This window comes from Ranitomeya imitator, chromosome 3 (genome assembly GCF_032444005.1).
Source record: "Ranitomeya imitator isolate aRanImi1 chromosome 3, aRanImi1.pri, whole genome shotgun sequence".
Classification (NCBI taxonomy): Eukaryota; Metazoa; Chordata; class Amphibia; order Anura; family Dendrobatidae; genus Ranitomeya; species Ranitomeya imitator.
Window position 1 is genome coordinate 512,792,666 of NC_091284.1, and position 18,358 is coordinate 512,811,023.

At 45.3% G+C, this 18,358-nt stretch overlaps 1 protein-coding gene across 2 annotated transcripts in view; it reads right to left on the minus strand.

Moving 5' to 3' along the window:
• TFG (trafficking from ER to golgi regulator) overlaps positions 1-18,358 on the minus strand; it is a 51,302-nt gene that overhangs the window by 13,969 nt on the left and 18,975 nt on the right. For both annotated transcript variants that reach the window (XM_069757740.1, XM_069757739.1), the window contains exons 2-3: positions 15,885-16,094; positions 3,782-3,865 (exon numbers count right to left, since the gene is read on the minus strand). In XM_069757740.1, coding sequence (XP_069613841.1) covers positions 3,782-3,865; positions 15,885-16,068 — 268 coding nt within the window. In that variant the 5' untranslated portion in view covers positions 16,069-16,094. The remainder of the gene's footprint in view (positions 1-3,781; positions 3,866-15,884; positions 16,095-18,358) is intronic.

An 18,358-nucleotide genomic window follows, 5' to 3' on the forward strand; every position in this document is an offset into this window, starting at 1 on the left:
TGGAACTTATTACTCTAGCACGCCGAAGATACTCAAGATAACACGCTATACTAGCTCATCACTATTAATAGGGAATGGAGACAGAAGAACATTTTAGGTTTGTTTTTGTTTTTAATGGTAAAAATTAGTAAAAGTTCCTAAGCAGGCTCTCATAACAGTTGAGCAAAAATATTAGCAAAGACCCTGGTTCACTGATCATGTCGGTACTCTAGAGCAGCTGTACCAGAGCCTTGCAGACCTCCTACCTGCTGGCATCTTTGGTGCCCTTTTCTGATTAGTCCCAGCACAGTCATGCCACATTGACAAAGGACTGGGCATACTTCTAAAGAGGCGGCGGCCCTGGGCAAGGGTAGACATGTGACTACTGCAATCTGGAGGGTCACCTGCCACCTCCAAAGCAGGGAGAATTGGGCATTATAATGAGCTACCATTCTTGTTCTTGCAAGGCCTTTTCTGTCTCCCTCTGGCCCTGGAACGCCACGGGTAGGAGGTTCTCAGGGATTTGGTCTGGCAGCCGGAGACTACCAATGTGGCAGCTGGACCATGGTTGTGGTATTATTTTTTGCTCAAGTCTAAGGGTAAGTTCACACTGGGCATTTTTGCTGCTTTATGTGAATTTTCAGCTGCTTTTTACAGTACCAGCAAAGCCTATGAGATTTCAGAAATCTCATGCAGACACTGTTTTTCGTGTGATCAGTATTTTGTGCTTTGCTGCGTTTTTTGGACATAGAGCATGTCACTTCTTTAAAGGGAACCTGTCACCCCCCCAGGTGTTTTTAACTAAAAGAGCCACCTTGTGCAGCAGTAATGCTGGGTGCTGTAACTGCCAAAATAATCCATTTTGTAATTTGTCCTAAATATCTTTCTTCAGTCCTGGAGGCAGGCCTTTCCCCCCCTGCTGCAGACGCCTCACAGCCGTCACTCAAGTCTTCTTGGCGCCGGGCGCCGCCTCCTCAGCGCTGTTTTGAAATCAGCCGGCGCCTGCGCTCTTTTGTCCTGCCTGGGGCAGGCGCAGTGAGCGCTGCCCATCTGTCCTCATATGCAATCCAGCTGACTGCGCCTGTGCGAACGCCCTGAATCCCAGCCCCTCAGTGTCTTATGATTTATTCATACTACCAAAGAGCACCAAAGATGCCAGCAGGTAAGAGGTCTGCAAGGCTCTGGTACAGCTGCTCTAGAGTACCGACATGATCAGTGAACCAGGGTCTTTACTAATATTTTTGCTCAACTCTTATGAGAGCCTGCTTAGGAACTTTTACTAATTTTTACCATTAAAAACAAAAACAAACCTAAAATGTTCTTCTGTCTCCATTCCCTATTAATAGTGATGAGCTAGTATAGCGTGTTATCTTGAGTATCTTCAGCGTGCTCGAGTAATAAGTTCCAGTCCCTGTGGCTGCATGTTTCACAGCTGTTGGCTGCAGCATGTGACAGTGCCCAACATGCAGGCAATCCCCCTGTGTTGAGCCGGTCTGCTGCACAAGGTGGTTCTTAGTTAAAAGTTTTTCGCCCATTGACTTGAATGGGTGCTGAAAAAAGTGCAGCAAAAACGCAGGTATCATTATTTGCTGAGTTTTTGCTGCTGAAAATTCAAGGACGAAGAAATGGACAAAGAAAAAAAGAAAACCGCATTAAAAACCTGCGTTTTTGACGCAGCTTCTTTCCTGCCAAGATGATCAGTTTTTGCTGCAGAAAAAAAAAGCAGCAAAAAACACCCTGTGTGAACTTACCCTTAATCATAAAAATTACTACAGGAGAGACAACCAATAGGGCTTTACAGGACACTTCAATGGGGTGTACACTAAGAAGCCTTCCACAACTCCTCAGGAAAAATGATGAATCTTCAAGCAGGAGGTATGACAAGCCACCATATACTGCAGGGGAAAACTAGTATTACCGTGTATGATCTAATGTGAGCCGAGGCACCTAATTTTACCACACAAAAAAAAAAAAAAAAAAAAATGGCAAAACTTATTGACTCGCGTATATGCATGGCCCCCCTCATCCCCCACCCTGGCATGCATGGCCCCCCTCATCCCCCACCCTGGCATGCATGGCCCCCCCTCATCCCCCACCCTGGCATGCATGGCCCCCCCTCATCCCCCACGCTGGCATGCATGGCCCCCCCTCATCCCCCACGCTGGCATGCATGGGCCCCCCCCTCATCCCCCACGCTGGCATGCATGGCCCCCCTCATCCCCACGCTGGCATGCATGGCCCCCCTCATCCCCACGCTGGCATGCATGGCCCCCCTCATCCCCACGCTGGCATGCATGGCCCCCCTCATCCCCACGCTGGTATGCATGGCCCCCCTCATCCCCACGCTGGTATGCATGGCCCCCCTCATCCCCACGCTGGTATGCATGGCCCCCCTCATCCCCACGCTGGTATGCATGGCCCCCCTCATCCCCACGCTGGTATGCATGGCCCCCCTCATCCCCACGCTGGTATGCATGGCCCCCCTCATCCCCACGCTGGTATGCATGGCCCCCCTCATCCCCACGCTGGTATGCATGGCCCCCTCATCCCCATCCTGGTATACATGGATTCCATCTTGGGGGAAGCTGCAGGGAGATCACATGTGCCCGCTGCTATAGAGAAACGAATATTCACTGCACTCCAAGCGTCTGGGCGTGCAGCACAGTGAATATTCCTTCCCTCAAGTAGTGGCAGACATTCGCCCTGCAGCTGCAGGAGGCCGATGGCTGTGACTACTGTGCCCGCTATTAGAGAAACGAATATTTATTGCCAGCGCAGCGAATATTCATTTCTCTTTAGCAGCGGGCACAGGCTTTTACTGCAGCAGCCACCTCTTGTGACCCGCTACTCACTCTCCCCCGCCGTCTTCTGGGACCCTCACATAAGTATAAGCCAAGGTACGCTTTTTCAGCACAAAAAACGTGCTAAAAAAAAACTCAGCTTATACTTGAGTATATACACGATACGAGGAAGCCATTTAGAAAGGTCGCACCATGTAACTGCTATATGACCTAACCCTACTAATGTGAAAACCTCTGCAATGGCTCATATATGGTGCAAAAAGGGCATATGGACAGTTGATCAATGGGACAACCTCCTTAAAAAGGGTTTCTCCATCAGTTCTAGCCTCTGTCTTCAGCTGAAGGATCACAGCCAGACTGCTGAACCTCTAGTGAGCATCATTGTGATCTATAGGCATGAGAAACTAAAATACAGCAAGTTGTTGTTCAACAAATATGAAGGCTAAAGTCCCGGTATAAAACAATTATATAGAAAATGAAAAGACCATTTCCTTTCTCGTCACCTGAGGCTATACCATCACATTCCAATCAGAAACTCTGGGACCTCAACCAATCCTGGGAATGAGGGGCCATGGTGTCAGTTTAGTGCTAGACCCCGTGTTAACTTTTACTTTGCACAGTGGTAATCAAGCCCATGTGTCTGACCTGGCCCATACTAGTCCTCATCATGACCAGGATTGGTAGCAATCTCAAAGATTAGACCTCCACTGATCATAAAGTGATGGCTGATCACTAGGAGGGCTATCACTTTATAAGATGGCTAAATCCTCTAACACCATGCTGCCGTGCTTTCCTCACATCTTCTCTTCTGTGCAGCGCTGCCATCTTTTTATATGTATTTATGAACACATTAAACATGGAGATAATACAAGAATCCTTACTGGGTTCATGAATAGCCAGATGAAAAATCTAATATAGAGAAAAAAAAAGCAGCATGTGACACGAGGCTGCAACTTGTTCCGAATAAGTGTGAAGTATAGCTGTAACAAGAGACCACCTACCAAATAGAGTCAGCTTCAGTATCCTACTGCACTGTATGGCAAATGATAAGTCCGAGCTGTCAAAAATCGTTATAAGGTCTCCATCTGTAGGGAAAAAAAATAGGCACAAAAGTTATTTAGTAGATCGGAAGAAAACAATTTCTATAACACAGTAACAAGTTGTCCTGGCCAGAATGGGGCATATAAAGGATCTTCTAAAAAGCAGATTGCAGCAGTGGCCGTGGCCCTTGAACGCAAACTACAAATAACATTATAGATTAGATTTCCAAGATCAGAATGACACATTCACTGAGTAATGTCCGTCCTGCCAATTTACAATGCAATTAACTGCTAAATACCCTGCAATACTGGACTGTCATAAGGGTTAAATCAAGCCCCTGAATGAAGCAAGAGGCAGAAAATGCGGAGACAAGGCTCCATTTCTGGACTGCACATCCTGCTAGCTCCACCCTGTGGAAATATTGGTTATTTACATTTCCACGCTGTATGATGATGTGGCATGACAAAATGCTGGCCCGCACACTATTTGCTAACAATATTTAATTGTTCATTAGGACTGAAAAATCTATTCCAGGCGTAAAGGAAGGAAGCCAGAAAGCAAAGCTCCAGAGACTAAATCCTAAAGGTAAAGAAGTGGCTGATCGCAATACACAGAATGACAGGGCTATGATCCATGGGCCTTTTAAGCCCTGCCAATAAAGCAAACAGATTAAATATATTAACATGGTCCCAGAATATACACTGTGGGTCAGCATGGATATATATATATGTGTGTGTGTGTGTGTGTGTGTGTGTGTGTGTGTGTGTGTGTGTGTGTGTGTGTGTGTGTGTGTGTGTGTGTGTGTGTGTATATATATATATATAAATCTGCCTACTCATGCAGTATGTATGTATGTATGTATGTATGTATGTATGTATGTATGTATGTATGTATGTACCATAATGTAATGATTACAATTAGACTTTCATATATTATAGATTCATTATCCACCAACTGAAATTTGTCAGGTCTTTTATTGTTTTAATACTGATGATTTTGGCATACAACTCCTGATAACTCAAAAAACCTGTCTCAATAAATTAGCATATTTCACCCATCCAATCAAATAAAAGTGTTTTTTAATAACAAACAAAAAAACCAACAAATAATAATGTTCAGTTATGCACTCAATACTTAGTCGGGAATCCTTTGGCAGAAATGACTGCTTCAATGCGGCGTGGCATGGAGGCAATCGGCCAGTGACACTGCTGAGATGTTATGGAGGCCCAGGATGCTTCAATAGCGGCCTTAAGCTCATCCAGAGTGTTGGGTCTTGCGTCTCTCAACTTTCTCTTCACAATATCCCACAGATTCTCTATGGGGTTCAGGTCAGGAGAGTTGGCAGGCCAATTGAGCACAGTAATACCATGGTCAGTAAACCATTTACCAGTGGTTTTTTCATCTCCATAAAGCATTTCAGCCGATGGAAGCATGAAGTGCTCCAAAATCTCCTGATAGCTAGCTGCATTGACCCTGCCCTTGATGAAACACAGTGGACCAACACCAGCAGCTGACATGGCACCCCACACCATCACTGACTGTGGGTACTTGACACTGGACTTCAGGCATTTTGGCATTTCCTTCTCCCCAGTCTTCCTCCAGACTCTGGCACCTTGATTTCCGAATGACATGCAAAATTTGCTTTCATCAGAAAAAAGTACTTGGGACCACTTAGCAACAGTCCAGTGCTGCTTCTCTGTAGCCCAGGTCAGGCGCCTCTGCCGCTGTTTATGGTTCAAAAGTGGCTTTACCTGGGGAATGCGGCACCTGTAGCCCATTTCCTGCACACGCCTGTGCACGGTGGCTCTGGATGTTTCCACACCAGACTCAGTCCACTGCTTCCTCAGGTTCCCCAAGGTCTGGAATCGGTCCTTCTCCACAATCTTCCTCAGGGTCCGGTCTCCTCTTCTCGTTGTACAGCGTTTTCTGCCACATTGTTTCCTTCCAACAGACTTACCATTGAGGTGCCTTGATACAGCACTCTGGGAACAGTCTATTTGTTGAGAAATTTCTTTCTGGGTCTTACCCTCTTGCTTGAGGGTGTCAATGATGGCCTTCTTGACATCTGTCAGGTCCTAGTCTTACCCATGATGGGGGTTTTGAGTAATGAACCAGGCAGGGAGTTTATAAAAGCCTCAGGTATCTTTTGCATGTGTTTAGAGTTAATTAGTTGATTCAGAAGATTAGGGTAATAGGTCGTTTAGAGAACCTTTTCTTGATATGCTAATTTATTGAGACAGGTTTTTTGGGTTATCAGGAGTTGTATGCCAAAATCATCAGTATTAAAACAATAAAAGACCTGACAAATTTCAGTTGGTGGATAATGAATCTATAATATATGAAAGTTTAATTGTAATCATTACATTATGGTAAATAATGAAATTTAACACTATATGCTAATTTTTTGAGAAGGACCTGTATATATACATACATACATACATACAGTGGGGCAAAAAAGTATTTAGTCAGTCAGCAATAGTGCAAGTTCCACCACTTAAAAAGATGAGAGGCGTCTGTAATTTACATCATAGGTAGACCTCAACTATGGGAGACAAACTGAGAAAAAAAAATCCAGAAAATCACATTGTCTGTTTTTTTAACATTTTATTTGCATATTATGGTGGAAAATAAGTATTTGGTCAGAAACAAAATTTAATCTCAATACTTTGTAATATATCCTTTGTTGGCAATGACAGAGGTCAAACGTTTTCTGTAAGTCTTCACAAGGTTGCCACACACTGTTGTTGGTATGTTGGCCCATTCCTCCATGCAGATCTCCTCTAGAGCAGTGATGTTTTTGGCTTTTCGCTTGGCAACACGGACTTTCAACTCCCTCCAAAGGTTTTCTATAGGGTTGAGATCTGGAGACTGGCTAGGCCACTCCAGGACCTTGAAATGCTTCTCACGAAGCCACTCCTTCGTTGCCCTGGCGGTGTGCTTTGGATCATTGTCATGTTGAAAGACCCAGCCATGTTTCATCTTCAATGCCCTTGCTGATGGAAGGAGGTTTGCACTCAAAATCTCACGATACATGGCCCCATTCATTCTTTCATGTACCCGGATCAGTCGTCCTGGCCCCTTTGCAGAGAAACAGCCCCAAAGCATGATGTTTCCACCACCATGCTTTACAGTAGATATGGTGTTTGATGGATGCAACTCAGTATTCTTTTTCCTCCAAACACAACAAGTTGTGTTTCTACCAAACAGTTCCAGTTTGGTTTCATCAGACCATAGGACAGTCTCCCAAAACTCCTCTGGATCATCCAAATGCTCTCTAGCAAACTTCAGACGGGTCCGGACATGTACTGGCTTAAGCAGTGGTACACGTCTGGCACTGCAGGATCTGAGTCCATGGTGGCGTAGTGTGTTACTTATGGTAGGCCTTGTTACATTGGTCCCAGCTCTCTGCAGTTCATTCACTAGGTCCCCCCACGTGGTTCTGGGATTTTTGCTCACCGTTCTTGTGATCATTCTGACCCCACGGGGTGGGATTTTGTGTGGAGCCCCAGATCGAGGGAGATTATCAGTGGTCTTGTATGTCTTCCATTTTCTAATTATTGCTCCCACTGTTGATTTCTTCACTCCAAGCTGGTTGGCTATTGCAGATTCAGTCTTCCCAGCCTGGTGCAGGGCTACAATTTTGTTTCTGGTGTCCTTTGACAGCTCTTTGGTCTTCACCATAGTGGAGTTTGGAGTCAGACTGTTTGAGGGTGTGCACAGGTGTCTTTTAATGCTGATAACAAGTTTAAACAGGTGCCATTACTACAGGTAATGAGTGGAGGAAAGAGGAGACTCTTAAAGAAGAAGTTACAGGTCTGTGAGAGCCAGAAATCTTGATTGTTTGTTTCTGACCAAATACTTATTTTCCACCATAATATGCAAAAAAAAATGATAAAAAAACAGACAATGTGATTTTCTGGATTTTTTTTTCTCAGTTTGTCTCCCATAGTTGAGGTCTACCTATGATGTAAATTACAGACGCATCTCATCTTTTTAAGTGGTGGAACTTGCACTATTGCTGACTGACTAAATACTTTTTTGCCCCACTGTACATACATACATACATACACACAAACACACATACTGCATGAGTTTTACTTTTATTTCATTAGTAAAAAACTTTTTTCTCAAAAAAAGGTAGCCACGGTAAGCAGCAGAACCGGGTGAATCATGGCTTTATCGGTGGCGGCGGCCATCTTCCTGAGGCCGCGCGTGCGCAGATGAAGTGCTCTGCTTCCCGGGCTGCAGGAAAATGGCCGCGCGTGTGCGCAGATGGAGATCGCGGTGGCCATTTTCCTGAAGCAAAGTTGGTAGATTTAGATCTCGGCTTCAGGAAAATGGCAGCCGCGATCTCCATCTGCGCACGCGCGGCCTCCCGCGGCCATTTTCCTGAAGCCCCGGGAAGCAGAGCATTCCATCTGCGCACGCGCGGCCTCAGGAAGATAGCCGCCACCAACGATAAAGCCATGATTCGCCCAGCTCTGCTGCTTACCTTGGATACCGGGCCGCTGCGTCACCTCACCTGTGGAAGGGACCCCGCTCACGCCATACTGCTCACTGCGCCTCATCATCCCCGCATCTCTGCTGCCGCCCCCGCATCTCTGCTGCCGCCACACCACTGCCGGTAAGCCTGCATTCCAACTATAAGACGCACCCCCATCATTATCCTCACATTTTGCTTTTTGAAATTTCTACCCAGACAGGAAGAAAACCCTTTACCCTTCCACCTAAATGGGGGCCTGGTGTCATTGTCTTCCAGGTCTTTTTGGTGGAACAGAGTGGAAGGAGTCATAATGAAAGCCTTTCCCCTTAGATTTTGGGGCATTCCATCTTGGATCTCTGGTCTTTGTGGACACAAGCAGTCTTTCAGAAGGACAAAAGCGCTTCCTCTGAAAGGAAATAAGGGGGAACCCTTTCCTGGTATCTGCTGCCTTTTCCAGTACCTCAGAAAGGACTAGGGCAAAATGGTCATAAAATTAATAAGATCTGATCCAGCAGACATTTTTAATCTAAGAATGCGGTTGAACTGACCATACAATCAAATATCTTGCTGTGCATGTTTTTGCCATATTTGGCTTAAATGCTGCTGCCCCCCTACTCCCATGCCATTTTGAGGAAACCTTCTGCCTTTTCATCCAGGGGGGCCTTTAGCAAAGCCAATTTGGGGGATATGTGAAGTGACAGCATCAATTTTGGGGGGCCTTTCCCCAATGCTCACATCTATCAGTTTCAAAGGAGTATTTTCCTCTTAACTACTTTTGGAATTAAGCCTCTTATCAGGCTTCCTTCATTCCTTATTTAGAGGATACGCTCTTATGAACCAGAAAGCATTTCTGCTTTCTCACCTCCAAACATAACATCCTGTATGGTTCTGGGCTCACGTCCTCAATTTTCAGTGTAGCCCTAACTAATGTGTGTCTTCTGCCAGGACACATGGACAGCCTTCATTATGATCTGAGGAGGAAGATGAAGAGACATCTGAATAAAATCCTTGTAATTCCGCATCTTCCAAGTCCTTGTCAGTTCTTGAATCCAGCTTCTCAGTAGAAACATAAGAGGTCCTATTCTTTAGCCCCTTAAGTGAACTCATGACCTCTGTTTCTATGATCGCTTTCACGTTCTTCATAAGGAACAAAGGAAGAACCAGAGCATTCACTGCAATGGCTTTTGGATCTTGAGGCCGAACCATGAACATGAGTACATTGGCGTTCAGTCTGGACACCATCCGATCTACATCTGGAGTGCCCCAGTGAAGGCAGATCTGATGGAAGACTTCTGGGTGAAGTTCTCACTCACTTGAGGCGGGACCCTGATGGCTGAAAAAGTCTACCACCCAGAGATCTACTCCTGGGATGTGTACTGCAGAGATCACCGAATGATGGATCTCGGACCATCAGAGAATGTGAGGTACCTTGTCCATGATGCTTGACCGTGGGTACCTTCTAGATGATTGACATATGACCCAGCCGCGGCATTATCCAATTGAATTCGGATGGGGTGACTCGCCAGAAGGCAGAGGACCTGCTGTAGGACTAGTCGTATCGTTCAGATCCCCATAACAAAGATTGGGAGAAGAAGGCTGGCATCGAAAGTCACTAATAATCATTGAACCGGAAGGAAGTCCCCTGGATGAGGAAGAAGCTCAGAGACTACCCTCTGAAAGCCTGTTTGACCTACAGAAAACGTGCAGAGCGAAGGAAACAATGCGGTCACCATTTTTCCTCATGACCCTCCCAGCAAATCGAATGGAATGAGTGATCAAGTAAGCGAGTTCTGAGTTGAAGGGCCACGGCCTTGTCTCAAGGGAGAAATACCAACCCTTTGGAAGTGTGCAGGATCATCCTCAAAAAGGATATCTGCTGGGCTGGAAAAGAGGAAAAAGCTGTCTAGAAGAGGGAGAGGGAGAGAGAAGCAATTTATATAGACGAGAGAGGAGAGAGAGAGAGAGAGAGAATAGCAATTTATATAGACGAGAGAGAGAATAGCAATTTATATAGACGACTCAGCGTAGTCCTGGAAGAGCGGCTAGAAAGTCGACTGGATAGGGCAGGACGACCACGACTCTAGGTTGAAAGAGGAACATGACAGCCGCCATGACCCTTGCGAACAATCAGGATGCGGTAGCAAGGCCGAAGGACAAGGTCGTGACTTAGGAATTTTTGAAGAGGGGACAATAGTAAGCATCCTGAATGTCGGTGGATGCCAGAAACTCCACCCTTTTTTCGTTGAAGTAATGGCTGAGCAGAGAAACTCCATCCGAAGAAGGAGGACCTTGTCCAGCTTGGTAAAAAAAAGTTTGAGGTCCAGGATCGGTCTTACTTTTCGGTCCCTCTTTTTGGAACCAAGATCCCTTAGATCTAGACAGTCCTGGACAATTCTTCCACTGCTGGTTGGGTCTATAGGAAATATATGATCCTAGGGAGTGATGTCAGAGGCTTTTTGAACACAGAGTACGTTTCCATACTCTGAGCTATAATGCCCTTCTGGGTGTAATCGCATTTGCTCCTGACAGCGCCGCACAACTAGCTGCATCCGAGAGGCGTGAACCAGCTAGTCTCCCGCTCAAGAAATTTGATTGACCAGCTGTACTATCTTTGGGAAAAGGTTACTGGATGTGAATCAAAGTAGTTAAGGTCTCCGACCAGAAGACCATTGTTCTAGCAACCCATGCGGTGGCTAAGGAAGGGTACACCACTCAACCCGAGGCTGCAAGACGGAATGAACCAGATTTGCCATCTGACAGTCCGCTGTAATTTTAATTTTAGGAATACTGGTAGACAAACCACAGGAGATTCTACCCGGTTAATCTGCCAAGTGGCAGAATGGGCGGCTGCATCCAGAAGGTCAGGAAAAGCCGTCTCTTACTACCTCCGCTCTCTTTTGACAGTGCGGAGTTAAAATGATGAACCCTCGATCCACCACCCTCTTAACAGGGAAGTAGAGAGGGATTGTCTGCCTTCTGGCATCATCTGCTAAATAGTGGAGATGCAGAGAGGGGTGCTCAGACGCCAAAAAAGGGTGCCACTGTATATCCACAGAGTTCAGGTCACCGGGTGGACAGGACTGGTTCCGGTGTTAGGCCTGGCTGCAGAAGAGTATACATGGAGGCAACACTCCATGTGCTCGTCTATTGATGGTGTGGGGAGTTCGGTGCCCTTTAAAAGGACCCGTCACCCCCAAGAATCAGACCAGACATGGCATCCCACATCGTAGGAAGGGTATACGTGAAACGGACACCCCGCGTGTTTGCATATTGGCTCCACACCTGCAGAGGCTTCTGTCCAGTGAATCGCTTATCCGGACACTCCCTGTCCGGGTGAACGACAAGTGCTCTGCGAGGGAGTTTAGTCTCCTTATGAGGGACACTGTAGATTGATGAGGGCCACAGTTCTACTCTAGATCAAGCAAAGATTGGTTGATGAAATAAATAGGCAAATTAATGCTTTTCTGAAGCTCTGGCGAGTCCAGATCCAAGGCAGTATCCGATCCATATCAGAGTCTTGTTCTCAGCAAATCACTGGTGAGGAAGATCAGGAAATGAAGCTTCCATTTTCTAGACGCCTGTACGTTTCTAGAATACTCGCGGCCCCTGCTAGCCGACGGCTCCCATGTAGAAGAGGAAACATGTATACCGGTCCTGCGAGCACTCAGAGCCACAAAGGGTTCACGGAGAGCTTCAATCTCTTGATAAGAGGAGCCATGGGATGTGGCAGTGATGAAGCCCACTCAGGGGAACTAGGTACTCTGGGATAAGCTGGGATCGGCGGCAGAGGGTTCCCGAGTTCATTTAGGGTGACCAGCTTCCGACTGGTCATGTGCCTTTAAGACAAGGGAATACTAGTAATTTGCCTTTAAGACCAGGGAATGCTAGTCAAATGTCTTTAAAGACCAGGAAATGCTGGTCATGTGCCTTTTAGACAAGGGAATCTTGATCATGTGCCTTTAAACCCAGGGAACACTGGTCATGTGCCTCTAAGACCAGGAAATACTGGTCATGTACCTCCATTAAGACCGGCGAATAATACGGGTCATTCATGTAAGTACAGGAGGGAAGAGGGCAGTACTTCCTTACCTGGCTGCAGAGTCGTTGTGCCCCTTTAATGCAAAAGACCATCGCCCCTGCCGGCCGGGTGGACCAAGATGGCCACCGGGAGTTGCAGAGGTGATAAAGTCTCGCAGAGAGCGAGAGGAGCCATTTCGGGGACGGAGCCACAGATGTGATGTGGGCGGAGTCTCATGACTTCCATGAATAGGCCCAAGCCGGGGCCTAAATTTCTGCAGCCGGCGGGAACAATACCAAAATAGGGGGGAATTGGGCCGAGAAAAGCGAACGCTCCCATACCAGACAGCAAACGCCGGAAAAGATGGGCGGAGCCGCCTTAGCGCACCATAGTGCGGGCACGACTTCCGGGATGCGGCCTAGACATCGGCCGAAGCCGGAGGGTAAATTTTTGCAACCGGCCGGAGTGTTACCTTAGGGAGGTGGCCACAGGGAGCCACTGCAGGGGCCCATCGCCGACTGGATCCACTCACCATTGGTGCGCGTCCCGGCATGGAGCCGCCTCGGATGACTGGGTTACAGTACCAAGAAAAGCACGCACTGTGCTGTTCTGCTGCAGGTCAGGTATTGCAGCGTGGACGGTGCAGGGATAAAGCAATAACCCTCAATCCACCGTTCTTTCGTTAGGGAGGTGGAGAGGAACCGTCTGTCGCCCCCTTCACTCCGTTAATTAAAAAATAAAAATTTACAGAAAAGTAAAAAATAAAATAAAAACGATGGGGTCTGAACTAGACCCATGTGACTCCCACAGACACGAAGCAAGAACTGGTTAGCCGAAAGCCAGCAGGAGGTGTATACTGACTGCAGGGGAGGAGATCACTTTCTTTGTATCACTTAGTGTCAGCCTCCTAGTGGCAGCAGCATACACCACGGTCTGTGTCCCTCAATGAGGCAAAGGAGAAAATAAAAGTTTAAATCACCCCCCCCCCCCTTTCGCCCAATTCAAAATAGATATATATATCAAACCTACACATATTTGGTATCGCCGCATTCTGAATCGTCCGATCAATAAAAAAAAAGCATTAACCTGATTGCTAAACAGGGTAGCGAGATAAAAATTTGAAACGCCAAATTTATGTTTTTTTTTGGTCGCCGTGACATTGCATTAAAATGCAATAACAGGCGATCAAAAGAACGTATCTACACCAAAATGGTATCACTAAAAACATCACCTCGGCACACAAAAAAAAAGCCCTCACCCGACCACAAAACACGAAAAATGGATATGCTACGGGTATTGGAAAGTTGCGCAATTTTTTTTTTTCTTTAAGCAAAGTTTGGAAATTTTTTTTACTACTTAGATAAAACGTAACCTATGAACTCGTACTGACCTTGAGAATCACAATGGAAGGTCAGTTTTAGCATTGAGTAAACCTAGCAAAAAAGCCAAACAAAAAACAAGTGTGGGATTGCACTTTTTTTGCAATTTCACCGCACTTGGAATTTTTTCCCCGTTTTCTAGTACACGACATGGTAAAACCAATGATGTTGTTCAAAAGTACAACTTATCCCGCAAAAAAACAATCCCTCACATGGCCATATTGATGGAAAAATAAAAAAAAGTTATGGCTCTGGGAAGGAGGGGAGCAAAAAAACGAGAACGCAAAAATGGAAAAGGACAAGGTCTTGAAGGGGTTAAATATCAGGACAACCTCAACCACATTAATCATAAACACATTACACGTCATCATGCTGCAGCGCAGGTGTCACGGCTGGCGTCTGCCTGCAGAAGGGCTCTTTTCTTTTTTTAAAGTATGTATGCATGTATAATATTCACTATGTAAACTAGGCTTCAGCCCTGCTATATGTAGCAGAACTGATCACATGCTATGCACACCGGCCATGGGGCGGCACTCACAGCAGATCGGCAATGACAACTACGGGGATATCCTGCAGACTCCGGGTTGTCATGCCAACCCATTGGCGCCCTGTGATCTTGTGACAGCGGCATTTAACATGTTAAACAGCCATGGATGGATCGCAGTTTCACCTGCAGCTGTTAGAGGCACATGTACAGACATGCATATGTACATGTCATATGTTGTGAAACAGTATCTAAAAGCATAGCTGAGGTATATGTCAAAACGACACTGAAGATATCCTCACACTTTATGGGCCCCATGACAGTTGTTCTATGATAAATGCAGACTGCAAGAGCTTAAAGGGATGGTCCACTTCTAGGACAATCTGAATGTTTGTCTTTGTTAAAGTAAAAACACAAACTCACGTCTTGTGCCAGGCACTGTGGTTCCAGCACTCACGTGACGTCGTTACATCACACGAGCCCTGCGCCCAATCTGCACCAGCTTCAATGTCCCCACCTTCAGACGAATCAAACAACAGGAAGTGAGGGGTACGGCTGCTCTGACCGCCTGAAGTTTCACTTGTCCTAAGGGTAAATCAGAGTCCAGCACCGATTGGGCGCAAGGCTCATGTGACAACAACCTAAGGCTATGTGTACACGTTGCGGATTAGGCTTAGGAATTTCTGGTGCGGATTCTGCCTCTCCTGGCAGAAAACGCACCTGCGGTTCCGCAGCGTTTTTGCTGCGTTTTTTACCCCTGTGGTTTTCTATAATGGAATGGGTACAAACGCTGCAGAGTCACAAGAAAGTAGTGACATGCTACTTCTTTTAAACCGCAGCGTTTCTGCAGCGGATTTTCCACAAAGTGTGCACAGCATTTTTTTCTCATTGATTTACATTGTACTGTAAATCAGTTGCGGATCTGCAGCGTTTCTGCGCTGCAAAAACGCTGTGGATCCGCATAGAATCCGCAACGTGTGCACATACCCTAACATGAGCCCCAGGAACACAAGTGCCAAAACTGCTGGAACAGACACTGGAGGTGAATAGAAGGGTTTTTATTTTACCAGAGGCAAATAGTCAAATTGATAAGGGCTTGTCCTAGTAGTATGTAAAGGGGAAGGGACATTTAAACAATTTATTTTGATTAACGCCAAAATGTGAAAAGGAATTTTCTCCCCTAATAAGAGTGCAATTGGATGTTATATTAGAGAAAAGGTGACAAATTAGAATGGTAGGAGTCATGTGTATTGTCATGCCAAAGATGAACACCAAAATACTGGCAAAAGCCAATTCAATCAAGAAGTGCTGTAAAGGGGTCTAAAGAGATGCCAAATTTATCCCAGTGGCTCATGCTCGATAATGAACCTGGAGCATATACCAACTGTTACATCAAAGATTCTGCTGTCTATGTAGTTATTGAGATTACTAGTTACATTGAGAACTGTTCACACAAAACTGGTACTATTCATGCCCATTATAATGTGAACATGAATGGCGATTTAGAGCATTACAATGGATGATATTCCCTGGAGCAACCAGCAACAATGCAGCCATTGCAAAAAGTTTCTCTGACAATTTTCATGGATCTCCCCTAAAGTCGCTGACGTGCAAGCAAACAAATGTGGGCAAATTCTGGAGACCATCCATGAAGAACAGGCTGTTGATAGATTACTCAAAAAAAAAAAAAATAACTTGCCTTCATCTTTATACTTGATGGTAACTTCATCGTTCGTCAAGAGTTTCCCCCGGAAAACCCTCTGCATCATCAAGACCAGCTCATCATAAGTGATGTCCTCATTGTGAATGGGAATTCTGCGGATGTCCTCCCCAAGCTGAGCTTTAATGATCAGCTTGCCGCTTAAGTCCAGCTGTCCATTCATGGTGGACTCCGTGATGACTGAGGCAGCTTTATGGAAAAGGAAGAAAGAAATACAGACAATTTACAATTTCAAATACAATTGGGAGTTCACACATACCACACAGACATGTGAAGCATTCAGCTGTGTGGTCAAGTCTACAAAGATCAGGGCCGAGGGCACCTGAGGGGGCTGGGAATTGCAGTTCATACGCAGCCCAAAAATAGCTGTATGAATCCTGCCTAAAGGGAACCTGTCAGGAGATTTTCTGTCACTAAACTACTTGCCTTTAAAATTCAAAGTAGGGTTTTAAATTCAAGCTCAACTATCATTCTGGCCGCAAATGGCTATTGTGCATAGTTACTAGTATGTTGACCATATCATTTTTATGCATATTTTCCCACTTCATGCTGCATAAGCATGAAATATTATTAGAGGAACATAACCGGATATTAACACAAAATGAGTAAATACCCAGAGCAGTAAGTAAATAGTGACAGTACATGTAAGTAACACCTGGTATTTGGCTGTGCATCATGTCTACATAGGTTTCCACAGGCGGTCAGGTCTGGGTCCTGCTCGGCCTACATCTTGCTCTGCCTGCATCTATTGAGGCCTGCTGGCACATAGGACCATCCTGACTGAGTACGCCTCGTCGTGGTGGGATGGCCCTCATGCTTGTCAATTAAGTATCCTATTTTACATGTACTATTATTATGTAGTTACTACAGAGCTTTCCTCATTTAGTGTTTATCTTAGGTTAGGTTTGCTAATGGCCACAGTGTGAATGTGCACCTACACACTTATGCCCAACATGTGTTCTAGATCATTTTTTTGGCTTTACTTTTTGGATGAAGCAGATCAGGTGATGTGTATTTGTGTACTGAGAGAGGGTGCAGCCTAAGGATATCACCACCCTTTATCAAAGTTTGCAGAAATATTAGTCAGCTTGTTTTCCTCAGGCAAAATGGATTTAACTATGAAAAGTCAAAAATTGTTAAGGCTTACAGAGGGTTGCAGCACTCAAAATTGAGAACTTATCAGAATCCTCAAAAGTTGTTGCGAATGGTCAATATGGTCACACAGAAAAAAAAAAAAAAAAAAAAAAAAAAGTGTTGAGAAGTACAGACACACCCATTATGTTCTAGTGATGTCATATTCCAGAACTACAACCTGCCTGGAGTGCCTAGAAGTACAAGGTGTTCAGAGACATGGCCAAGGTAAGCAGAGCTGAAACCCTGCCATCACGATCAAGACACGTTGAAATGTCAAGACTGGGCCAACAAATATCTGAAGACAGATAATTCAAAAGGTTTTATGGACTAACGAGATGAGTGCGACTCTCGGTGGACCAGAAGGATGCTCCCATGGTGGGATCAGTAACGGTCAGAGACCTAAGAAGACACCAGTAAAGTGGAGGAAGGTACTGCTATGTGCTGGTGTTATTACTAATGAGCTAGTTGGACCCTTTTTCAAATGGTGGTACAGGAAAAAGTCTACATTTTCAAGAAAACCACACTTTTTTTTTTTACACTCCATCTCAGGCACTGGAGTAATGTACTGCTTGGCAAGCCAGTAAAGGCCTTATAGGGGTTTGCCACTACTTTTTCACCCTCCGTATCCTAACTCATCAAAACAATACCTTGTGTAATATACTTGTATTAGATGTATAGCTTCTATGCACACATCTCAGAAGGTATCACATGATACTGAATTGTTGTTGAGATCCTTCTTCCTCTGTTTTGTCCGATACTTCCCTTTTCCAACACAGGAAATGTATGAAATGAAAGGAAGTTGTCATTATGCTTTTGTGCTCCTGATAGTGGGTGTAGATGTTCTGGATTGAATGACCGCTTGCCTGAGCAGGTGTCCTGAAAACACAATTAGTCTGCTTACTGCAAGTCAAGCAAACCGGTTGATTCAACGGTAGAGCAGGGGCCAACACCTTTGCTAGTGAAGTGCTGCAATCTGAATTTCAAAAGCTAATGGGCTATAATGTAATATCTGTGAAAGGCTATTGTTTTAGGATACTGGCATAGACACTGATGAGTATTGGAGATATAATTTCATGCCAATGGTTTGTATCCTATGTGGCATCGGATTATAAAACCCCCTTCAGTGTGCAGCTAGCAGCAGCAGAGGGGCCATGCCTCAAAGGCTATGACAGATTTAACACCTTGACCAGCTTTGAGCAGGACAAAGGCCGGCTTGCAATATACAGTCATGCTGAAGCTGCAAAAAAGAACATTCTAGAAACATTATTGCATAAGGCGTTATGGAGATACTGTACATCAGAGACATAGATCGTGTACAT